The sequence below is a fragment of the Lacerta agilis genome, chromosome 7 (genome assembly GCF_009819535.1).
Source record: "Lacerta agilis isolate rLacAgi1 chromosome 7, rLacAgi1.pri, whole genome shotgun sequence".
Lineage (NCBI taxonomy): Eukaryota > Metazoa > Chordata > Lepidosauria > Squamata > Lacertidae > Lacerta > Lacerta agilis.
The window spans coordinates 22887328-22909853 of record NC_046318.1 but is presented as its reverse complement, the minus strand read 5'-3'; the positions used below and the strand labels follow the sequence as shown (position 1 = coordinate 22909853).

Sequence of the window (22526 nt, the reverse complement as noted above, 5' to 3'; positions counted from 1 at the left end):
CTTCTCTAGCATCCCAGCTCCTCTTCCTTGAATGGTTGGACATCTGGGGCCTGGGAAGCTGAGGGACAACTTGAATACTGCTCCCCCACCACGATGCTAAGATATATGAAATGTCCTTTTACCTGAGCACGAGGAACCCACATGCGCTTCAGACAGTGCATGTAACAGTGAGGTCTCTCTTGAGTATTTAGTGTGCTGTTTATTGCACATGAATCAGCACTGCCATTTTTCTGTCTGACTTTGGGTGTTTTCCTTTGGTGATTCAGGTATTGGCTGTTGATAAGGTATCTTAAATGCCTCAAGGCTTTATGCTATCATGTCTATCCCTTGATCCATGCCCATCTTGGCTAGTGGTTGCTTGCATCCATCCATCCATAAGATCAATAATGCTTGCTTTTGTGAGGACATCTTCCGCATAGCTCAGTGGTAAAGCTTCTGCTTTGCATGCAAAAGGTCCCTGGTTTGATCCCCAGCATCTCCAGGTGGGATTAGGAAAGATTTTTGCCTGAAATCTTGGAGAGTCACTGCCTGTCAGAGTAGACAATGCCCAGCTAAATGGATTCAGTATAATTACTTCTTTATTTTATTTTATTAGGATTTAGATCCCACTTATTCATCAAAACATATAAACTGTTTACATAAAACACACACAAGACAGCTTCCTATGTTTCTATGTTCATTTGTGTGCTAAAGGGAGACCTTTGCTTTCTGATTCCGTGTCACTTGACAACTGGGCATGTTGGAGGGGGCTTATCAGAATTTTAGTCCAAAATCTATGGAGAGTACCATGTTGACAAAGGGTGCAGTTGGCACTGAACAACTTTTGGTGGTGGCCTCTCTGTTGGACATCCATTGGACATCCACAAGATGCATGCCACTGTCCCTTTAGAAGGTCAGCTAAGATTTCATGGGTTTTGTTTATTGTTCCTTAGGGGTTCATTTTGTTTTTAGTCCTGTGCTGCTGGAATTACATTATCTCTTCCGAGTTATGATTTCACTGATCATTGTATTTAGTAAGAGTTTTTTAATTGATCTGAGCTCATGTTCCTTCGCTGATCATAGGGAGTGAGCTGGATATAGGAAACCTGCACAATCCTTCCATTTTCTACAATGATGGGGAGGGGGAGGGAAAGTGAGCTTTTGCAGTTGCTGTTCCTGCAGTGGATTGGATCAAACTCCTAGTGTTTAGCTGTCTCTTATTCAGCTTTCAACTTTCCCAGGCAAATAAGCCGTCAGCAAATATATCAGCCTTTGATCCCATAATTAGGTTAAAGGTATCTGGATTTTGCAATGGGAAACGGGGTGTTTTGGGAACACAAAAGAGCGATCTCGGTTTCTGGAGAAGATTAGAAGCTTTCAGAAAGATGAATGTGGGTTTTCCCCCTCAGGAGGTGTGTTGAAATATATACTATGGTGGGTATTAGCCTGGCAATTGTAATCTTAGATCCAGTTGAAGCAGTTTTCATGCGCCAGCTTTGTTCATTAAGAGGTGTGAGGTTGTTGTAATTTGTTTGTTTGAATATGCCTCGACTGCCAACACTCTGTTTATGACTCGGCATGCTCGTGAAGGTAGGCTGGTTAAGATGGAGAATGTACAAGTTCCCAAGCAGAGAATACATACTGCAAAAAGCCTGTTATACTATGGACAAGATTCTATCATTCAGCACCTCCATGTGTTTGGCTAAGTCTCTCCACGCACTCTCTGTCTTTCATCCTTGAGCCAACTTCGCCAGAACTAGGGAAGCACCTCCTCCAACTTACCTGCTCTTGGAGTGTAGGTTTTCATAGGACAGTTTCTCCTGGGCAATCCCATATTGTAAGCTGCTTCTCTGAATAAAATTCTTGCATTTTCTTTGTGGTTGAAAAACCTGGGTATTATTCTTATTCCTATTATCTTACCTCTTCATTTTATGGATTTATATCCTGCAGAAAACATTTCTAGGATGTTTTACAAAGCAGTAATATATTCCTGGTTTGCAGAACAGCCTAGAAGTATACAAGGAGGGCACCTTATTTTCCTGATGCAATGTGCATTTATTTGAAGCTTGGTGTCTCAATCTGATTTACAATAGGCATTGGACTGCTGCTTGAGATATTTTGTAAATCAGATTGAGACACCAAGCTTCAAATAAATGCACATTGCATCAGGCAAATAAGGCGCCTCTGTGTGTGTGTGTGTGTGTGTGTGTGTGTGTGTGTGATGGTTTTTCCGTTCAGATTACTCACAAGTGTGGGCCTATCTGTTCCTGTTTGCAGCTTGCAAGTATTTTAGAGTGAAAAGGCTGCAGTTTATACATGTTAATATTTCTTTGTACCTGGCACAGTGTTTGCCCCACACTCAGATATCTGTGTCCTAAGGCTCAATGCTGACCCAAGGCATTTCTCTGCTTGAGGTGGAGCAGGAAATGGTGCTCACCCTGAGTTTCATCAGGATATATAGCACTTGGTGTTAGTCAAGGTATTTTGGCATCTGAGGCAGAAAATTTCACAAGTTTCTCTCCTTCTTCCCTGGCATGATAATGAATAGCCATTTGCTGCCCTTTCATAACAACCCAAATTAGCTGGTTGAGGTGGCTGCTTCACCCTGCCTAATGGTAGCACCGGCATGCTTGGACCACACAGTTCTATACCTTCTCATCTGGGATTAAGCCAGATCTTAATGGGACTTACTTCTGAGTAGACATATCTCCACTGATATGAATAAAGAATTTTTTTAAACCCCTGTCAAATGCTCATATTGGTTGTGCGTTACCTTTTAGCATGCCTCACATTTCTTTGGAGGTGAGGTCCATGTTCTTGCAGATATATTTACCTCTTTTTAAATGGAAGGAACTTGGCAGTGGATGTGGGGTTTTGTTTTTATATACTTAATATAACAGTGGGCAGCACAGCAGTGGTTGCTTGTTGCAAATAAAGCCTAGAGCTGTTGTTCATTGATACAGCTCGATCAGGCTTCTTTCTGCTTTTCCAGCTTCTGTTGCCAGGAATTCGAGCAGCTGCAAGCTGAGCTCCCCATTCCTGTTTTGATTCGGCATGCATACAGGAATAGAGCCTAGAGAAGTCTGAAGCAGGTTGAGCGTAATTGTACCAGATGGTGTGGAAGGCGAATAAACTTGACAGCTCCCATCTCGGGAAGTCTGCAATCAGAATGATTGGGGAACAGTCACAAAACACAGTTTTCTCAGGCAAGGTTTCAGTCAAAGTCCTTTTGTATATCCTACATCTAGAGAGCATTTGGTATGATCTTCTTCTTCTTCTTCTTCTTCTTCTTCTTCTTCTTCTTCTTCTTCTTCCATGTATATCTTTCCTCTTCTAGTAGCAATGTATTTCATAAACAGGAGATCTTGGCTGTAAGCCAAGCTAAGATACCATGTTAAAAGGCTACTTCAGGTTTGTCAGCCACAGGCCAAAGGAAAAACAATATTATAAAGTTTTCCTTAGTTAAAACAGTATCAGAACTTATAACATTTTACAGACAATGTAACAAAGCTTTTCCTCTAGGAAAAACAAAACACAAGTAGGGGCAAAATTATCATTTTCAGTGTGGGTGGAGGGATGTATGTGTGTGTGATTAAAACAAACATTTGAGAAGATTCTGAATAAATTCTGCTCGTACTCAAGCCACGACTAATGCAACAGATGCTATCTGATAAACTACTACTTATATTTTAATAAATGCAGAAATAAAGAGGCAGGTACAATACTCCCAAAATCATAGTGTCTGCTCATGCCTTTCACATCACTGATTTCCAATTTTTGTTTTCACCCAGAGGATCTAGCAATATAAATTAAATATAAATATAATATAATATAAAAGCCACTTCTTAATGTTGCTTCCCCTCACAAATAAATTAAGTCCTTCATTTTCTTCCTTTTTTTTTTTATAAGAATTTATTGACATTTTTACTTATAACCACATACAACCTTAACCACACCTACATTTATACACATACTAAACAAATACAATTACACATCTAATACAAAAATTGCCATGATTTTCCTTCTTAATTAGACATCTCGGGAAAAAAAAAAAATTTCTTTTTCCAATCTTGACAGTTGACTTCCCCTGCCTTTTCACCTTCGAGTTTATATCCATAATCTACTTTTTAACCTCTTCATTTAAAAAATTAAACTTAATTATATATATAAAGAAAAACATTCATCTTAATCTTCATCTTAATCTTAATCATCTTAATCTATAAACTTAAACCACTTAAATCGACTTTATTTATACTACATCCTCATAGATCCTCACAGATTATCCTCATCAAATCTATCTCTTCTGTCCTTTGAACTGCTGCTAATAACATAAAAACTTAAAATATCTCTTTTCATGTTCAAACAGATAATAAAACAAACTATTGTTGACAGTGTTCACCCTCCAATTTCAAAGTACCATAACAGATTACTTTTAGATTTTGCTTAATACATCACCCCACACCCCCTCTGTCCATTCTTCTTCTCCTGGTGGCATCAGCACTGAACTTCCATGCATCTTCCCTCTCCAAACGTCCACAGATCCAGGCATAGTCCAAAGCTCTCCTTGCCACGAGCTCCGAGGTGTCCAACTCTCCCTCTCTCAGCTTCTCCGGTTCTTTGTAGCATTCCTTTTCTTCTTGTAGATACCTTAATTCTCTGTCCCTGGCCCCCGAGCTCACACCTCGGGGACTGGATATAGCAAATCTTGACATCGCCTTGGGGCTGCCACCCCCAACAAGCGAATTTCTTCTCCGAAGTAGCTCACTCATTTCTTTCCATCTTTCCATCCATCCTCTCAGCTCTTTGACAAGATTTTCTTCCAAAGTGTCAAAAGTTTTGTAAGCCTCCTCTGTGGGCAGTTGGTTCCATTTCAGACCCCCACACAAGACTTTAACTTTTCTGTAAAGTAGTTCCACCTTCAAGGCAGTGAGCCTTTGTTCATCTGTTAGTCCAGAGTTCAATACCAGTTCAAGGACGAAACCCAGCATACTGGCAGAGGAGGAGGAAGTGGGTATCATATTTCTTCTCCTGTCTCTTTGTTCGTCGCCATTTTCCTAAGCTGGAGCGCAAACACCGCAACTTTAAATAGAGATATTTTCCGCTAGTTAGCTTCCCAAGAAAAAAGTTTGCCAGTCTCATGTATCAATTTTAAATACTTTATAACCAGTTCTGTGGCAGCAATCCCTCAAATTGGTTAATTTCTTAGGCTCGAAGGGAGGGAGGCAGGCTGCCTTTCTCCTTCCCCCCGGATCGTTCCAAAAACACGATTTCTGCCAAGATTATTTACTCACGACCACCGGGTTCCTTTAGCTCCATTCTTCACAGGTAGAACTTAGACGCTCACCGCGGGCTTTGCCGCCGCATTTGCATCCCGGTTGGGGCATATCCCCGTAAGCCCGGCTCCGTTGTCCCTTCACCCCCACTCCCCCTTTACAGGGGGGCAGGGGAAGGGTTCGGAGCCTCCACGGGCGCAGCCGGGGAGCCCAGGGTGCGGGACGCTCTTCCCGCACCCCAACCGGAGCCGCGCGCTGCGGTAGCGCGGCTCCTAACCCCCGGGATGGACAAGGCGCTTCGGACCCGAAGCAGCCTTCGACCACCCGGCGATGGCGTCGCCGCCGGAAGTCTAAGTCCTTCATTTTCTTCCTGGGCTACATAGGCTCCAACAGCAGGGAGGCATGGATGTCATAAGCAATTCACCACACAGAGCAGATATGCTTCTCTTGCCTTTCAAGCCACTGGGGTGCCCTCAGAAGGTTGCACCTGTGCTCGTATCTTCTCCACAAGGAACTGAGGAAATTGCAGTTTGTGGGTGTGCTAAATTTGTGTCAGCTGGTTAGTTCCTTTCTGAATTAGAATTCTCTGCACTCTCACGGGTGTGTGCACACAAGAGAGAAATGGTCATTGTTTCCAGTGCAGTTCAGTGTTAGCATTCAGTGTCAACAGTGTATAGGGCAAGGTGGTCCAACATGCAGGCTGGGGGCCACATGCAACCTTCAATGTCTTTTTGGTGGCCTTTGGCAACATCTGATGCCCCCCCCCCCGGCCCTCTCACTGCCTTCCCAAAGCCGGGTAAGCAAGGCTTTGGGAATGAGACATAATGCTCTGACAGAGTCCTAGAGTCCTCCCACCTCCTTCCCAAAACCTAGTCTAGTGCCTCACTTAGCCAGCTTTGGGAAGGCAGTGTTTGGGCTGGAGAGGGGTATCAAATTTTGGCCTCACTCCCTAACCCCCTGCACGACAAGGCAGTTTGTGGCCCGTGGGTTCTGTGTCAAAGTACTCTTGCAGCCCACTTGGTATGAAAAGTTGGACCGCCCTGGTATAGGACCTTAACTGCTCTGTAAAGACCAAAGGAATTTTCAGCCCACGGGCTGAGGGTCCTCTCACATAACTTGAGAACCTAAATGAGTGTTCAATAGCAGGATATTTGTTTTAGAGCATTTTGTTAAGATGACTGTGGAGGGAGAGGAATCCTTCACAGATGGGTGAAGAATCAAAACTAAACTGGATTTAGAATAGAAGCTGAAACAGATGGCTTTGTTTCTCATCAAATTTTATTAATATGCATGGAACATCACATCTCTATTTGTGGAGACACTGAGTTTTCCTTCCGTAGATTCCTTAGTTACCTGATCTGCAAAACATTCGCAGCTCTGGGTGCTTAGCTAACTTGATATAGCAAGCCTTTCTTTTCTTTCTTTTTAAGAAGATACTCTGGTGGAATTATACCTGTGCAATTGAGACTATGATCCAATATGTGCTTGCTTGGAAATAAGTTTCATTGAACTCATTTCATTGAACTTTACTTCTGAATAAGCATACCTAGGACTGAGCTGATATGGATAAGAAACAAATGTCCCTATATTCTTTGAGTTTATTTATTGCATTTGTTTGTACAATACAAAGGGTCCTGTAAAGGAAGGATAGTCAGAAACCCAAGTGGAGGAATAACGGTTTGAGTGCAGTGCCTTTTTCAAGGCTAGGTTGTGACTGTTTAACAGTGATTTTTTTTAAGAGCAGTGGTGAAGCTAGCTTGGAGATTCTCAAAATGTTGCTAACAGAAACTACTTAAGGCCAAAAGCAAGCCCCAAATGACTGACATTGGGACACATGGGCAGACCATGTGTGTGTGTGTGTGTGTGTTTTATAGAACTACTAATTCTTATGAGCTTGTTAACAAGGGTGCGGTTACTGTGAACCAATACAAAAATTGAGGAGCTGTTTGCACAGGCTATATCCAGATATTATGGAAAAGCTGAAGGGAAGAGTCCACCCTGAACCTCCTAATCAAATCATTACAAAAATGAGGAAAGTAAAGGAAGGAACATGCTCCTCCTGAAGCACAGGAGATATGTGTGTTTTGACCATTGATCCCATGTGGTAGCTCAATTGGTTAGAGTATGGTGCTGATAACACAAAGGTTGCAGGTTTGATCCCCAGACGGGACAGCAGCATATTCCTGCATTGTAGTGGGTTGGACTACCTTGGACCCCCTCAGGGTCCTTTGCAACTCTACAATTCAATGATTCTGTGCTGATACAGCCACCACAGTACAGACTTCCTCTGTCAGAAGAGCAGCTAAAGTCAGAGGGAGTTGGATAGGGATTGTGATGTCAATTTGTTATCTACTGACTTTTCTACATCAGGAAAAAAGGGGGAAATCCCTTTGGCTTGATGGCTTAAGCACTGGATCCAAATAAGATATGCTGCAGTGCAGTTGATTTAAAAAGAAAAACAAAACAAAACCCTGGACACTAAGCTTGAGGAATTAATTCACTGTAGCTCATATTCCCTTAGGGTGACTAATCTAAGGAAGACATCACCTGCACACTACTTAATACCTTGTTAAGAATGCAAGGGGCAAGAAGAGGAATGGAGAGGACATTCCAAATGAAGGTGTGGGCGAGGAAGGAGCCAGAGGGTGGGGAGTGTTCGAGCTGTCTTGTTACACAAAGAGTTGGAGCTGGCTCTCTGCGGATGCCTTCAGAGTTACCTTCAGAAGTCGCTAGAGAGCATGGGTTATATCCGACTTAAGTTTTATGCAGGGTAGAAGAACCAATGAAAATAATGGGCCCAACTTAGTCATGTTATTAGTTTCAATTGGTTGACTCTGAACACGGCTGGCATTGACTGCAGCCCTATATTTGCTGCCATTTTCTCCTTCGAAGTGCCACGTGTAGTCTGAGCTCTGTATGTGTGGCTGACAGATTGAATCTGGAAACCTATCTGCCATCAGTTATGTCGGGATTTTTTGTAGCCTCTTCCCCCCTGCCAAAACATTTGCAGTGTGTATGTCGAGAGGGATTCTCAAACTTTGCTGTAGAGAGAGCTTTCCTTAAAGTTTAATTTAAATAAACCCCTGCATTCAGATGTCAGTAAGGAGGTTAGGCTGCAATTCTTCTTCCAGACAGTAAGTTTTCTATGTGGGCATATATATTTTTCCCTATTTTTATGGAGAAAAGGTTATTTTATGCAAGTTCTTAAATGCAGCCCAAAGTGGTTCAGGCCCCAGGCACTGGTTTACCATCTCAACGCAAACTAGGTCTGTCACAGGTCAGAGGAGAGGCAGATTAAAGACACGGAGGAAGCTTACACGATGATTTATAAAGTCCACAAGAGATATATTTAGGAAAGTGAAAAGGTGGGTGTAAGCGGGAAAGGATACCCTCTTTTTCCTTTAGTAATATCAAACACTGTAACAAGTAGAGCAGTATACAATCCATAAGATGTCCATCAGCTTGTTCAAAACCAATGCATGTGTGTATATACTCTTTGGACTGATGGGAAGTTCACTTTCCCTTGCAGCTCATGCCTCACCTGAGAATTCCTTAATTTATATTAATAGCTATGGACCTATATTATTTGCAAAGCCAGTTATCATCACTTTTATGAGAAAGTTAAATTGTAATTGAATGTCTTCTGTCTCCTTCTTTTCATAGGCAGGACTTTTGAAATATGCTACCTTTGTATGTGGAATCTTTAAAATATGCAAATAAAAATAATATTAAAAAAAATGAAATATGCTACCTTTAATAGAGTCCCTTTTGCAGCATAACTACTGCAAAGGATTCTGGGGGATTTGCTAGGGTACATGTGGCACTGGCCTGGTGTGTTCATAGTTTATAGTTAGTGAAACCTTGAATATGCCCAACCTGTAGCTACATATATCTGAGGAAGAAGATAAATGGGAAGTTGTCGCTTTAAACAGAACAGTGATTTTGGCACTGGCAGCTGCTGCAAAGACCACAGCAAGCAAAGCATCATGACCTATAGTTAGCATTTTGCAAATCACTATATATTCCATTCTCAGATGCCCCAACTCTGCATCCCTGGGGAAATGACTCTGCTGCTGTTTCCTGGGCTAGTTTTGCCGAGACAAAACAAAAGCCAAATCAAGAGCCTGTAATTATCCTGAATGCTCCTATTGCTTTCAGCTCTCTTCTGATCAACACTCTGTGAATGCATAAACAAATTATATTGTGGAAGATTATGGAGCTAGTGACTTGGGATAATTGGTTGAGTAAACAATATATTGTTTTTTACAAAACCCATTTATTATTACCTGCTATCATGGTGGCTCTCCCACAGAACTCCATATTGAACAGAGATACGGCTGTGATTATGACATCTTTCCTACTGTCCTGTTATTTCACTCCTAGAATATGGAAGGGAATCATGTGCAGTACTAACAGTCATGCCCCCCACCAACCCTGAGCCCACCCTCAACCTCCATGCATTGAAGATGGCTTCTAAGTATGCTTGGCTTGAATGCTCTTGGAAGCCTCCCTGCAGCCAGAAACTCCACAACATGAGCATTTCCAGTTGTAAGGGAAGGTTCCCTTCAGACCTTTCTACTCAATGTGGGAAGACTGGGGGTGCAGCAGGTGGAGATGGCATGCGCCCCTCTTGATGCCCTCACAGGTTCCTTTCAAAAAAAAAATCCACAGGTTCCTTGAACATCTGCATAGAGCTTGTTGCTACTTGGGTAGTTTGTGTAGTTCAGTGATGGAAAGCATCCAGCACCCTCCCACATTATTTACTTATTTTCTTCCCGGTTTTGTGGACTCCCTGTGGCATTAGCACAGCAAAAGCTACTTGCAGACAATCAAACCCACAAGAGCATGGCCCATTTTGAAACCATGGCACAGTTGCTTGTTGCCATTGCTGCCCAGGTATTAGCAAACATTATTTCCTGTCAAGAGTCACTGGAGCTGGGAAAACCAGGAACCTTGGGCTCACGTGTGGAGCCACTGTTTGGGACCACTTCCTGTCAGTGAAGTATTTTCAGGCTCTAGCCCCAACCACCCAGATTGACTAGATAGGAAGGACTATAAAAGACTTTTGCGTGATCAAAAACAAGATAGCTCAGCCGGTAGAGCATGAGACTCTTAATCTCATGAGTTTGAGCCCCATGTTGGGAAAAGATTCCTGCATTGCAGGGGGTTGGATTAGATGACCCTCATGGTCCCTTCCAACCCTTCGATTCTATTATTCTAACACTCTTCCTTGCTCTGGTGGTGTGTGTTTTTGGCTCAGCCTTTGGTTCTGACTTCCCAGTGCAACTCTTGCCTCCCGGTTTCCAGCTCCCAGATGCTGGCTCCCTACTGACAGCTGTCTGTAGCTAAGCCCTGAGGCTTCCATGCCATTTGAAACTAAGCTCAACCTCTTTGTACATATTTACCTCCTCCAAGCAGAGATTTCTAGTGCCACAAGGCTTTAACCTACCGGTGTACAAATACTTCATTATGAACTGAAGGATAAGTCTGTCAGTGGTTACTGGTGATGGTGGCTATATTATGTGGCTTCTGAATGCCAGTTTCTGGGGAAGTTTAGTGGGGAGATCTCTATTGCACTCGTTTCCTGCTTGCGGACTTCCCATCAGCATCTGCTTGTCTGTCGCGAGGGAAAAAAATGCTGGACTAGATAGGCCTTTGATCTGATCCAGCTGGGTCCTTCTTATGTTCTTAACTCTGCACTACTGCAGCATTTTTGTCTTCGTCTATTAGCATTGACGCAATCTGACAGTGGCAGAACAAAGGTGAGTGCACAAAGAAGGCAACAGGCAATATTTATGCTGTCAGGATCCCAGCATTCTCTTGCCTTTTCAGCACACACTTATTCTGACACATTCAAGGACCTTCTGAAGAAATAATTGCACCTGCAAGGTGGTCAAATGGGGACTCATCTTGAGCTGTGTATGCTTAAATGAGCGTTTAGTAATTCATCTAGACAGCTTGATGCCATCAGCTGCATAGGAGCGGACCAGTCTCTTCAGCTCAAGCACAATGCCTTGATATGTGAAGCAAGTCTGGCATTGAAATCATATGCCTCGTCCCAGTTATTCGTTCCATATGATCAGATACGGCTTCTGTTACCATATAAGACATGGTGCTGAATAATTTCGGTCTTTCCATTTCTATTATGCATTTCTTATTGGCAGTGTTTTGCACTATTCATAATGTTATTTGGGGGGGGGGGAATTAGCGCTTGCTAAAGAAAACACATTACCATTGTCAGCTAGCCATCCCCAAAAGAAAAAATCAAATTTTCTGTGTGCCCCCATGTACACGTATGCATGCACTCTCTTTCTTTCTTTCTTTCTTTCTTTCTCTCTCTCTCTCTCTCTCTCTCTCTCTCTCTCTCTCTCTCTCCTTTGTTTTCATGGAAATTGATGAATACCAACCAATTTCTTTCATACATTTCAAAACTAATCTGTGCTGCAATAGTGAGTTGTTGTTTTTTTGCCTTCCCTTCTTTGTAGAGGTTCCTTCATTTTTATCCCATGTGTCAAATAGCAGATTTGGATAAAGAAGGGGGGGAGGTTTTAATGGGAAAGGATGTATGAGGGGAAAACGTAAACCTCCATTCCATTGCTTGGTTACAGATTACCTTCACCTTCTCCAATTCAGCTGGTATTACCTGTGGCAATATCCTCGTTATGTATCTTACTATCATGTATAGCTGTATGTTTATTGTCTGTGGGTGCACATCAGAGCAGGAAAACACTCCCCCCCCACACACACACCTCTTGAAAATTGCTGAGGGTTGTGGTGGATCGCTTAATGGTTTTTCCCCACCTCTGCATCAGTATTATGATCAAAACAAACACTATATATTGAACAATGATGGGTCCCAGGCCAGGCCACTTGGAAGGGCCCTTTTAGCTGGCAAAATTTTATGGGGAAATTCATCAGCTGTACCAATGACGTATTGTGAAAATCACAGACCATAGGCCAAGAGGGGCTTGTTAGCAAATGGTACTGATCACCATTGTCATTTGGGGAAGGGCCATAACTCAGTGACAGAGCATCTGCGATGAAACTGCTAGCACATTTGCAAAGTTAAGCAGGGTCCGGTATGGTTTCAAATTGGATGTGGGACCGCATGTTGAGATTCTTGCATTGCAAGGGGTTGGACTAGATGGCCCTCGGGGGTCCTTTCCCAACTCTACAATTCTACGATTCAATAAACCTTACTTCAGCCTTCTCTAACTTAGTGCCCTTCAGATATTGTTGCCCTGAAACTGTCACCAGCCTCAGTTGGCATGGTCAATGGAATCAGGGCTGATGGACTCTGACAACATGTATGGTGGGCATCTGGTTGCAGGCTGAATATTTTACAGCAGAATCAACCCCTCTTGTCCTACGTTTGCAAGCAAATTAGTAATCCTGTTGGGGGAGTTTGAGCCAGAAACCTATTAAAACTTATCCCGTAAGTGCACTTGCTTCCTGAATACACTTGATGCCCAGAGACACTAGCTGTCACAATTTTTTTTTAATAGCCCCACCAGCAGGTGAGAGGCAATCTCTGCTCCACAGTCTCATTCAAAGATAGTTTGGAAATGCTTAACAGACCTGAAACAGGTTGATGGTGGTGGTGAAAAGCATGCCATCTGGCTGAAGGCATATGCGTCCCTTTCTCTTTTCTTTCTGTGTGCAACTTGCTGGAGCAGAAAGTGACAGTAATTGAAATACACAGAGGAGGACTGATGGGGAGTGACACTTACTGTTGAAGGAACACCAAATTGCCATGCAGATTTCATAGCTTGTGCGACCTCTGCTTCTTTCACCGTGTTAGGTTATTACTAAATTAAACATGCCGCTGTCTAAAAAGGACCACTTCTTTCTATCAACATTTTTGCCCTTATAACTAAGGTCCTGCTGGAATAGAAACTGGGAGCATTACCAAAATGTTTAGTGTTTGGTTTTATTTTATTTTTGGGGCTTGTAAACACCTGCTTGCAACGAGGCAAGAAAACATTCTGAATGTTGTGACACAAAGAAGTTGAATTTGTGCGCCAGGCAACTAGCCTTGGAAGGGGAAATGTCATGGACTAGTAACTTGTTTAGATTTATTTGGCAAGGTAGTTCTTCAGGCTAGGCTGTTTTACAGATGCACTTTTAAAGTTATGCCTATATAAAGCATTTTATGTGTAGATGTAATGTGAGTGTGCCACGACGTATTTTCAACGTTAACTTTTCATTCCAATACCTGCCATGGGGTCAACAGATGCAGCACAATTCATAATGGCCACAATTTAAAAACAAACCTGGTGTACCCAATAGCCCCTGGAGGTGATAGTGGTAGAGACACAGCAAGCGACAGGGAGGAATCAAACTCCCCTGCATGCAGGTAGGAGCATAGGGCAACAGCTGCCTCTAAACCCTTGAATCAAACTCCTACCTACCCCCTGAACAGCCTGATTTCAGAACCAATTACCTCTGCCCTCCCAAATGAAGTGACTTGTCTTGTGTCACTTTCATTCTTCTCTCTTGGCATTTGAAATTCTCTCTCTGGGGAGAGGGATTTGACTGGCTGACTCCCTTGTGATTTTTGGGAGGTATTTTGGTGATCAAGGTGGAGAAGATATGGTGGTCATCACCACCACTTAAAAAGTGGAGAAACTTCAGAGAGGATTGTGAAAAACGGGAGTCACTGTGGCATCTGTGAGTGATCTTTTCCACGAGCTCCCTTAGGTACATGCCTGTGTATTCTGCTTAGTTTATTGCACTGCTCTGGTTCTCTTTTGGGTCCTGCTGGCAACAGAGGGGACTCCATGAGTATGTCTTCTGCTTAAATTTCACCAGGGATAAATGCAGATAAGCTGACTCAAAAGTTGTGCTCATTGGAGGGAAATAATAATGCAGCCTGACTGATAACATCCAGAGCAACTGTCTGGATTTGTGTCTGTGACCTGGTTTTAGAAATGTCTTGTAAATAAACCAATTTTAATCGAGTTCAGCCATTCACCGTGTCAGTGGGACAGGTCATCAAGGACTTTATTGTGTCCTCACTGTGTTCAAATGGATATTTCCCAGTTTAAAGCGAACATTCATTTTATGTGATGGCTACAAACAAAGAAATAATTTGCCTCTGGTTCTAGTGCAATTGGATGCAAATATACTTAGTCCTAACCTAAGCCCCATTGAAAACAATGAGTTAGTTGTTGTTGCATCTAACTGGTTTTGATGGGAATTACAGTGCAATCCCATATGTATCTACTCAGCTAAGTCCCATTCAGTTCAGTGTGGTTGAACCAGAGGGTCAAACGGTATGCAGTAGCATTTAGTCATGACTTGCTTTCATTGGATTGGAGCCCCCGTTTATTACATTTATTCGCAGTGAATAATGGAACCACATTAAACACAAGTAGGTTCAAGTTATTCCCTTTCCTGTTTTAATTGCTGAGAAACTAGGCACCATGCCAGCCCCTCAGGTGTGTAATCTTCCTAATTTTAGGTTCTGTTCTGTGGTTTGTGGAGAAAATGAAAAAAACAACAACCCTTCTCACACAGTGGACATACCATATTGGCCTAAATATAAACCTCACTCCCCCCCCCCCCAAATTCCAACTGTGAAAAGATAAAGTACGACCTTACGGTATGCAGCAAGGAGTGCATGGCAAACAGGTGCCAGGAGCGCGGCAAAGTGGCACCTGCCCCATGCGTAGTCCCCCATCCTCTCCCCCAAGGTTGGGATGGGAGAGAGCAAGGGAAGGGAAAGGCTGCTGGCAATGCAACACAGCTCCCCACCCCCACCCCCCAGTATGCAGCCAGGAGCAGCGAGGAATGGAGTGGCTTATATTCGGGTATTTCCCCCCCCCCCTCAAATTTTAAAGGCTTATATTCAGGCCAATACGGTATATTTAAATACCGGTATATGACTGTCAGGAGAGAACTAATAAAATAGAGACGTGTTGTTAATGAAGACATGGCAATGGTTTGCATGACTATTTTGAACCCTACTTGTGGAATAATATATTTTTTTCCCTAACGTCTTACAAGGTGTATGTCCTATTAAATAATCTACAGGATTATTATTGTTATTATTATCATCTGAAGTTTCATAAGCAACCAAGAACAGCAATTCCAAAGAGAACTTACTTCAATCCTTCCCCCCTTCATCATTACTCATTTCACTCTCAACTCTTTTTTTTTTAAATTTTTCAGGAATAGAACTCTGTCCTCCTGGCCACCGTTTCATGATAACGATGGTGGCGAGTTTTGTAGCAATGGCAGGGCAGTTCCTCATGCCGGGTTTGGCTGCCCTCTGCCGGGACTGGCAAGTTCTTCAAGCTGTCATCATTTGCCCTTTCCTGCTGATGTTGTTGTACTGGTTGTAAGTATTTGCCGCTTCTCATTTTTCAGAAATATTTACTGATGAAGCTGGACATGTTGGGCCAAACATGGGTTCCCAATGCCACGGTTCCCTTGTACTACTAATGTGGTGACTCCGGACATTTGCATAGTATAATTACTAGGCAGGAGTAGGTGCTCAACCCTTTTCCTAACTGCAGCTTCTCCCCTGCAAATATCCCCTATGGCAGGAGAGGCTCCAAAATGAGGCATGAGTAAGACAGACATAGTGGGAAGGGAATCAGCTAGCAGAGGGGATGTTCTGTTTATGCAGTCTCCTTTGTGAATGCCCCCTATCCCTTGCACTTCCCTTTATCTCAGCAGACATAGGATTGAGACCCTATATTTGCCAGCTGACTTGCAACTTATGAATGCATAGTAAAGTGCTTCGGAGGCATTTATTTGTGTGTGCCTACCAATTAACGGGATGCGGGTGGCACTGTGGTCTAAACCACAGAGCCTAGGGCTTGCCGATCAGAAAGTCGGTGGTTTGAATCCCCGCGATGGGGTGAGCTCCCATTGCTCGGTCCCAGCTCCTGCCAACCTAGCAGTTCAGAAGCACATCAAAGTGCAAGTAGATAAATAGGTACCGCTCCGGTGGGAAGGTAAATGGCGTTTCCGTGCGCTGCTCTGGTTCGCCAGAAGCGGCTTAGTCATGCTGGCCACATGACCCGGAGGCTGTCTGCAGACAAACACTAGCTCCCTTGGCCTATAGAGTGAGATGAGCTCCTCAACCCTGGAGTCGTCTGGCGACTAGACCTAACGGTCAGGGGTACCTTTACCTTTACCAATTTATTTCTGCGTGCCTACCAATTAATGGTCACATTACATTGGCCACAGGCAATGTAACATATGCTAGAAAACTGTTTTTTCCGGTTTCCAATAAACATTATCAAAAGTTGGACTGGTGTGGTTAATTATTATTTTTAAAATTTCTATACCACCTGTCACCCATAGATCTCAGGGCAGTTCACAACATAAAAATACAATACAGTGGTACCTCGGTTTACGAACTTAATATGTTACGGAAGTCCGTTCTTAAACCGAAACTGTTCTTAAACTGAGGCACGCTTTCCCTAATGAGGTCTCCCGCCGCCAGTGCCCTTCCACCATTCGGATTCCATTATTAGACCGAAGTAAAGTTCTCAAACCGGGACACTATTTCCAGTTTTGCAGAGTTTCTAAACCACATCGTTCTTAAACCAGACTGTTCTTAAACCAAGCTCCCACTGTATATAAAAAAAAGTTGCCAGTGAAACATTAACTCTTTACACATATAGTTGCAGATGGGTTTTTTTATTGATACTTTTAGAGAAAACAATCTCTTAAGTTACAAATGAATTCTTGAGGATGCAAAACTTGTTACATTTTTTAAAGAAAAAGAAAGCATTTAAACTACCAGTGGCATCATCCTTGATTATTTTGGAGGAAAGATCAATCCAGTAAAGCAAACAGTTTAATGTTATTTGAAGTTCAAATAACAAAAAACAATGAAGCTTACAACTGTTACACTGGCCGCTACAGAATTACTTGGTAGCATTTATCTCAGAAAGAAGTTGCAACCCTGATTTAGTATGGATTTCATATCTTTATTTTTAAGAGGAAATGTAAAAATGACTGTACTTTAGGGGGGGAATATGTTAGTGTGTCTACTACCCCTTTAGATTTCACACACACACACACACACACGGAATAATTATATGGCATGTACTAAATGCCCCTTCCCCTTCATCTCCACCCCCCCCCACCCCATCACTGTTCTTCTGGAGTGAATCAACAAATTCTGCCCTTAAAGATAACAGCTAAAAGATCAAACAAAATAAAAAAATTCCTTCCAGTAGCACCTTAGAGACCAACTAAGTTTGTTCTTGGTATGAGCTTCCGTGTGCATGCACACTTCTTCAGATACATGCACACGAAAGCTCATACCAAGAACAAACTTAGTTGGTCTCTAAGGTGCTACTGGAAGGAATTTTTTAAATTTTGTTTTGACTATGGCAGACCAACACGGCTACCTACCTGTAACTGGAGCTAAAAGATAAGAATATCTGTTGAGCTTGCTGGGGGAGGTACCTGTTTGTTCCTTCTGAAAAGGATTAGGGGCGGGGAATCAAAGTAATTTTAGTATGGCTCCAGCTTGCGATTTTCTAAAGAGGTACCTGATGATTTTGTGTGTTCAAAGCACATTTCCCTTTCTTTATCTGCATTTCTCTTCCCGTTTGCATTGCATATTCTTCATTCCACTTCTCCCACTGTGTATGTCAGGTCAGCATTCTCCATTTGGTTTCTATTGGCATGTCTTGCTGATGATGATAAAAAGGTTGAAGGAGCGTATATCCCTCGCTTCTCTTCTCATGTTGATCATCAGGAAATCTGGGAGGTCAAGAAAGAGATAAAATTGACTTACATGGGTATATCTGCAGGAGTTTCCTCAACTCATAAGACTGGCCAAATAGAGTATTCTGGCATCAGCCTATAAAAGCAAGGAGTCTCCATGGATAAGGATGGATTTTTGTCATTTCTGGATGTGGGTGTACAGCTGCATATTGAGATTTTGCAAATGCACATTGTCCCAGCAGTAGGTATTTCAGCTTAGGAAATGTATGGAGATAATTTTAGAATACACACTGGCCACATCTACATATTTATTTTGGTTTTATACCAATCTAACTATTGTGATGTCCCCCAACCCCAGGAATCCTGGATGTTATTGTTTTGGTCAAGGTGCTTCAAAACTTGGTTAGCTACCTCTAGTCCTCTTCCTCCACTCCCAACCTAGAGTTCCCAGGGCTCTCTTTGGGAAAGACAGTTTTGTCTGTGATGCAAATCATGACCGCTGATATTCCTACCTCTTTGGTCTGGAAAATCTGCACTGATTACTTATTCTTCCATGCTATCTTTCCCCACGGGAATAATGCCAAAAGCACTCTCAGCTTTGGAACTGGTTCTCATGCCACATGCATTGAAGCTCAAATGTTGGTTCCTTGACTTAAAATAAAGTACAGCAAACTTCCCCGAGAGTGTCTGATTTCATGCAGGAAATGTACATATCAGCTTCATTATTGTCCTAGCAGAGGCATCACTAGTTGGATATACAGTTTAGCTTAGGGGTGGTCCTCCTTATTGGACTACAACTCACATCACCCAGACCATTGACCCTGCTAGTTGGGGCTGATGGGTGTTGGAGTCCAACAATAACTAGAGGAACATAGGTTCCCCAACCTTGCTTTAGTTTCTGCTTGTTTTAGTTCTTTGTAAGCCTCCACTAACACATTTTTTCATCTCTAAAAGTGTTTTCCCGGAATCCCTTCGGTGGCTGATGGCCACCCAACAGTTTGAAGCTGCAAAGAAGCTCATCCTTCACATCACTCACAAGGACAGGACAAGCACGGAATGTGATATCAAAGGAGTATTGCCCGGTGAGTGTTTGTGCCTGTGACAGGCTATGAAAATACAAATATGTGAATGGTTTCTACGCTGTACAATCAGCTACCCAACAGAACCTTTGGACTTCAACAGAGTGAAAAATTGTGTTCTTTGGCTTGCTTTGCTTTGGGGAAGGTAACTTATTTCACTCTAGCTTAGGACTGCGTTCTCATGATTTCATCGGAACTTTCGGCTTTTCTGCAGTTTGACTTCAGAATGTCCACACAACAAATACAAAGGAGTGAGGGGAAATAATGGTTTGGTCCCTCCTCTGAAGTTTTGCTTTAGAGATAAGGTATCATTTCTGAATAAGAGGGATCTGCTTCCCCTATTCTGGTGACATTTCCCCTGATTTTACAATGCTGCTGCTGTTGTTGTTACTATTTATATGCTGCCCATCTGACTGGGTTGCCCCAGCCACTCTGTGTGGCACCCAACAGAATATTAGAAACACAATAACACACCAAATATTAAACACTTTACAATACAGGACTGCCTAAGGAAGCCAGGCCTGTTAACTCCCACATACAGGAAAATTGGCTCACTTCTCAGTTCTTTGTGCTTAATCTTCTTGTACAGAAATGCAAAGCATCCCAGATATATACTTCTATGTTGCTAGTTGCATTTTTTGTTGTTGTTGAGTTACTGTTAGGAAACAGGACACATCTGTTTCTGTATTCTTACTGAAGCCAATTGTACTTGTTCTTTCCTTTCACCTCCAATTTATTAGACCATCTCAGTAACCCCATATATTAAGCATTTTCCTGTCTGCACTGCTGTAGGAATTTATTGGCAGGGTGCGGGGAGGCATGACAGGTGAACATAGTAGTGCAATGGGGAACAAACATATTGGATTCCCCCCCACACACAGTTTGCTAAAGTGAGTACTGCACTATCTCATATGAGGAAAGGACAATGACTAATCGTTGAAAGCACACATTGACTTAAATGTAGATGGCAGTGCATCCCTTAGAAAATAGGAAATAACATTTCTGTTCAATGTACAAAGTAGAAATGTAATATAGTGGAGGGGAAAGGTGCTTGCCCACAAAATGATGGGAATAAAATGATGGCTTCAATGCAGGGGAAAAAATGCATAATTGCAAATCACTCTATATTCTTTATACTTTAGCAATTTAATAAGTAATCACTTGAATCAGTATTGAGCTCCCCTTCAGCTCCCAAATGGTGTGTTAAACTGAAGAGTACTGCATATTCACTAGTGCAAATTGATCGAGCACCATCCTTTCCAAAGCAGAAATGTGTGCCCCTTTAGCTTCTCTTACAGAACAACCTTACACACCCCAAGCAGCTTCTGACACATTTTATCAAATTTGGAGCCAATTTCTACTGCCCTCATAGTACGACGACTTGTTCTGCATTGTAGCTTAGCCACGGTGAGGTGGCTTTGAGAGTAATTCACTCATATTTTGGGTACGGCTATGAATTGAGCTACCATGTGTAAATTGCTGGAGCCATGTTGCAACCCTTAGATGGTCTGTAATAATCCACTACTCACCTCACTGAAAGTGATTGTGCGAATTGGCAATTGGTCTGATGTGGTAGACTTGGATAATGCAGCTGAAATGTTGGATCGGTGGCAGAACTTAGGTAAGCTGCTACCCTCAACAGCACCCGTTTGTTTTGCTTATCAATTACATTTGTACTCAGCCCTCCACTCAAAGTGGTATTTAGGGTGTTCCTTGGTGAGCTCCCATCTAAATACTGGATGGGCCCAGATGTTATTTTGCTCCAGAGATGGCAGCACATCACATGTATTACTTGAGTCCATAAATAACTTCCTAGAATCCAGATAATTTTAAATAAGTTCTTAGCCTTTGTGGTTGTAGAGAGAAGCTGAGTAAGTCACAGTAGCTTGGTAGAGAGAAGATAAGATAAGGATGACTCGGTTTATACCCTTGCAGTCCAAGGAACTAGCAGGGTGTCATAGCTTGTATGCTTGGATGTCGGATGGCCTGTGGGACTGGATGCATTGAGTTGGCGTGGGAGGCAAAACAAAATGACCTAGATGAACATGGCTTAGGTAGGAATGTGCATGCTGCTTCTATTGTTTTCTGGCAGGCTGTGACTATAGTGTGACAATGCTGCTAAGCCTTTGCTGACACCTCTCCCTCACTTATTTGACCAAGCTCCATTTACCTGTTTGGTTGGCTCCCCATCACAGGCCAGAAATGGTTCCTCATGCCAGGAAGTGACGAACAGGACAACCCGTCACAGAGCGCTAATGGCTTTGCTATCAGGGCGTTCCAGATTGGGGATGAGGGAAGCAGCCAGGCTGGAGGTAATGTATAAGCACATGTTCTCCAGGCTGCAAGATTACAGAAGTTCTGCAAAAGCCCTAGAGCAGCTCACCCTCAAACCCAGGCTTCATGATCAGCAGCCTCACTTGATTCATTTGTGAATCAGCTGTATCTCTTCAGGCTGCACTGGAGGTAGGGGTCAAACGATTGAAAGCTCCCCCATGTCAAAGGAAGTATCCTGCACATCCAGATGGAAATGTAATGAAATTATAGTTACATGAAAATCCCCTTATGGAGCAGGGATAATGCTAGACTGGAAATTTGTTCCATCGCTTGCTAACTTTTGTATGTGGAGGGGATGTTTCCTATATAGGGAGGGGAGCACTCAAATATTTGATCCCTTGCCTGCTTTAAGAAGAAGTAACAGTTCAGCAATCAGGCTGCTTGGCAAAGGAGGGAGAGTACAGTGGTTCCTCATTTGCCTCTAAGACTGAATTGTCTGATCCACTGATACATCCTCTATGCGCAAATATATGTGCACAGGAGAGGGCTGCGGGCATCTTTTTGAACAAGCTGCCTCTCTGGCTACATTCATGTGCCCTTCGTTGATATATTTTTCATCGGTGCTCCATAAAATCTCAGTTGCATCACAGTTGCCTTCGGTTTCAGTCCCACTGGCATCGACGGATACTTTCCCTGCAGCTTGTGATGTTTATAATATCAGAGGCACTGTAGGAATTCCTCACCTGCCGACTTTTGCAATCCCTGCCTGTTCTTATCTCCAAACGAGAATCTGATCTGGCAAGACATTGCTAACATTCCAAGACGCAGAATGGAAATAACTTAGAAAATGATATTGGTGTGTAAGCAACCTTCAGAGCAGCTTGCTGAATAAATACAGTATTGAAAAGAGGTAGGTGGAATGGGTTAGAAAGCTGACAAGGTGTGTCCATAGTTCATGTAGATATAATGGAGGCATGCTCGTTAATTGTTCATTATTTAACCTATGTCTCTGAGAGCAGATGCTACGGAATACCAGTTTCTGGGAATCACAGGTGAGAGTGCTGATGTCTCAGGTTCTGCTGGTGGGCTTCCCATTGGCATCTGGTTATCCACTGTGGGATCCAGCAGGTTCTTCTTATGTTCTTATGCAATTCAGCACATATAAAATACATTTTAGCATCAGTGTAGGTAAAGCTAGGGCTCTGAATCTATGTAGAGGCTAGGG

General features: G+C 42.8%; 1 protein-coding gene across 2 annotated transcripts in view; it reads left to right on the top strand.

The window, feature by feature from the left end:
- SLC22A23 (solute carrier family 22 member 23) overlaps positions 1–22526 on the top strand; it is an 84327-nt gene that overhangs the window by 43558 nt on the left and 18243 nt on the right. The window contains exons 4-6 of one of the 2 annotated variants that reach the window (XM_033154484.1): positions 15426–15594; positions 18903–19030; positions 21223–21339. In XM_033154484.1, the coding sequence (XP_033010375.1) occupies positions 15426–15594; positions 18903–19030; positions 21223–21339 (414 nt within the window). The remainder of the gene's footprint in view (positions 1–15425; positions 15595–18902; positions 19031–21222; positions 21340–22526) is intronic. The other variant, XM_033154485.1, reaches the window with a different exon arrangement.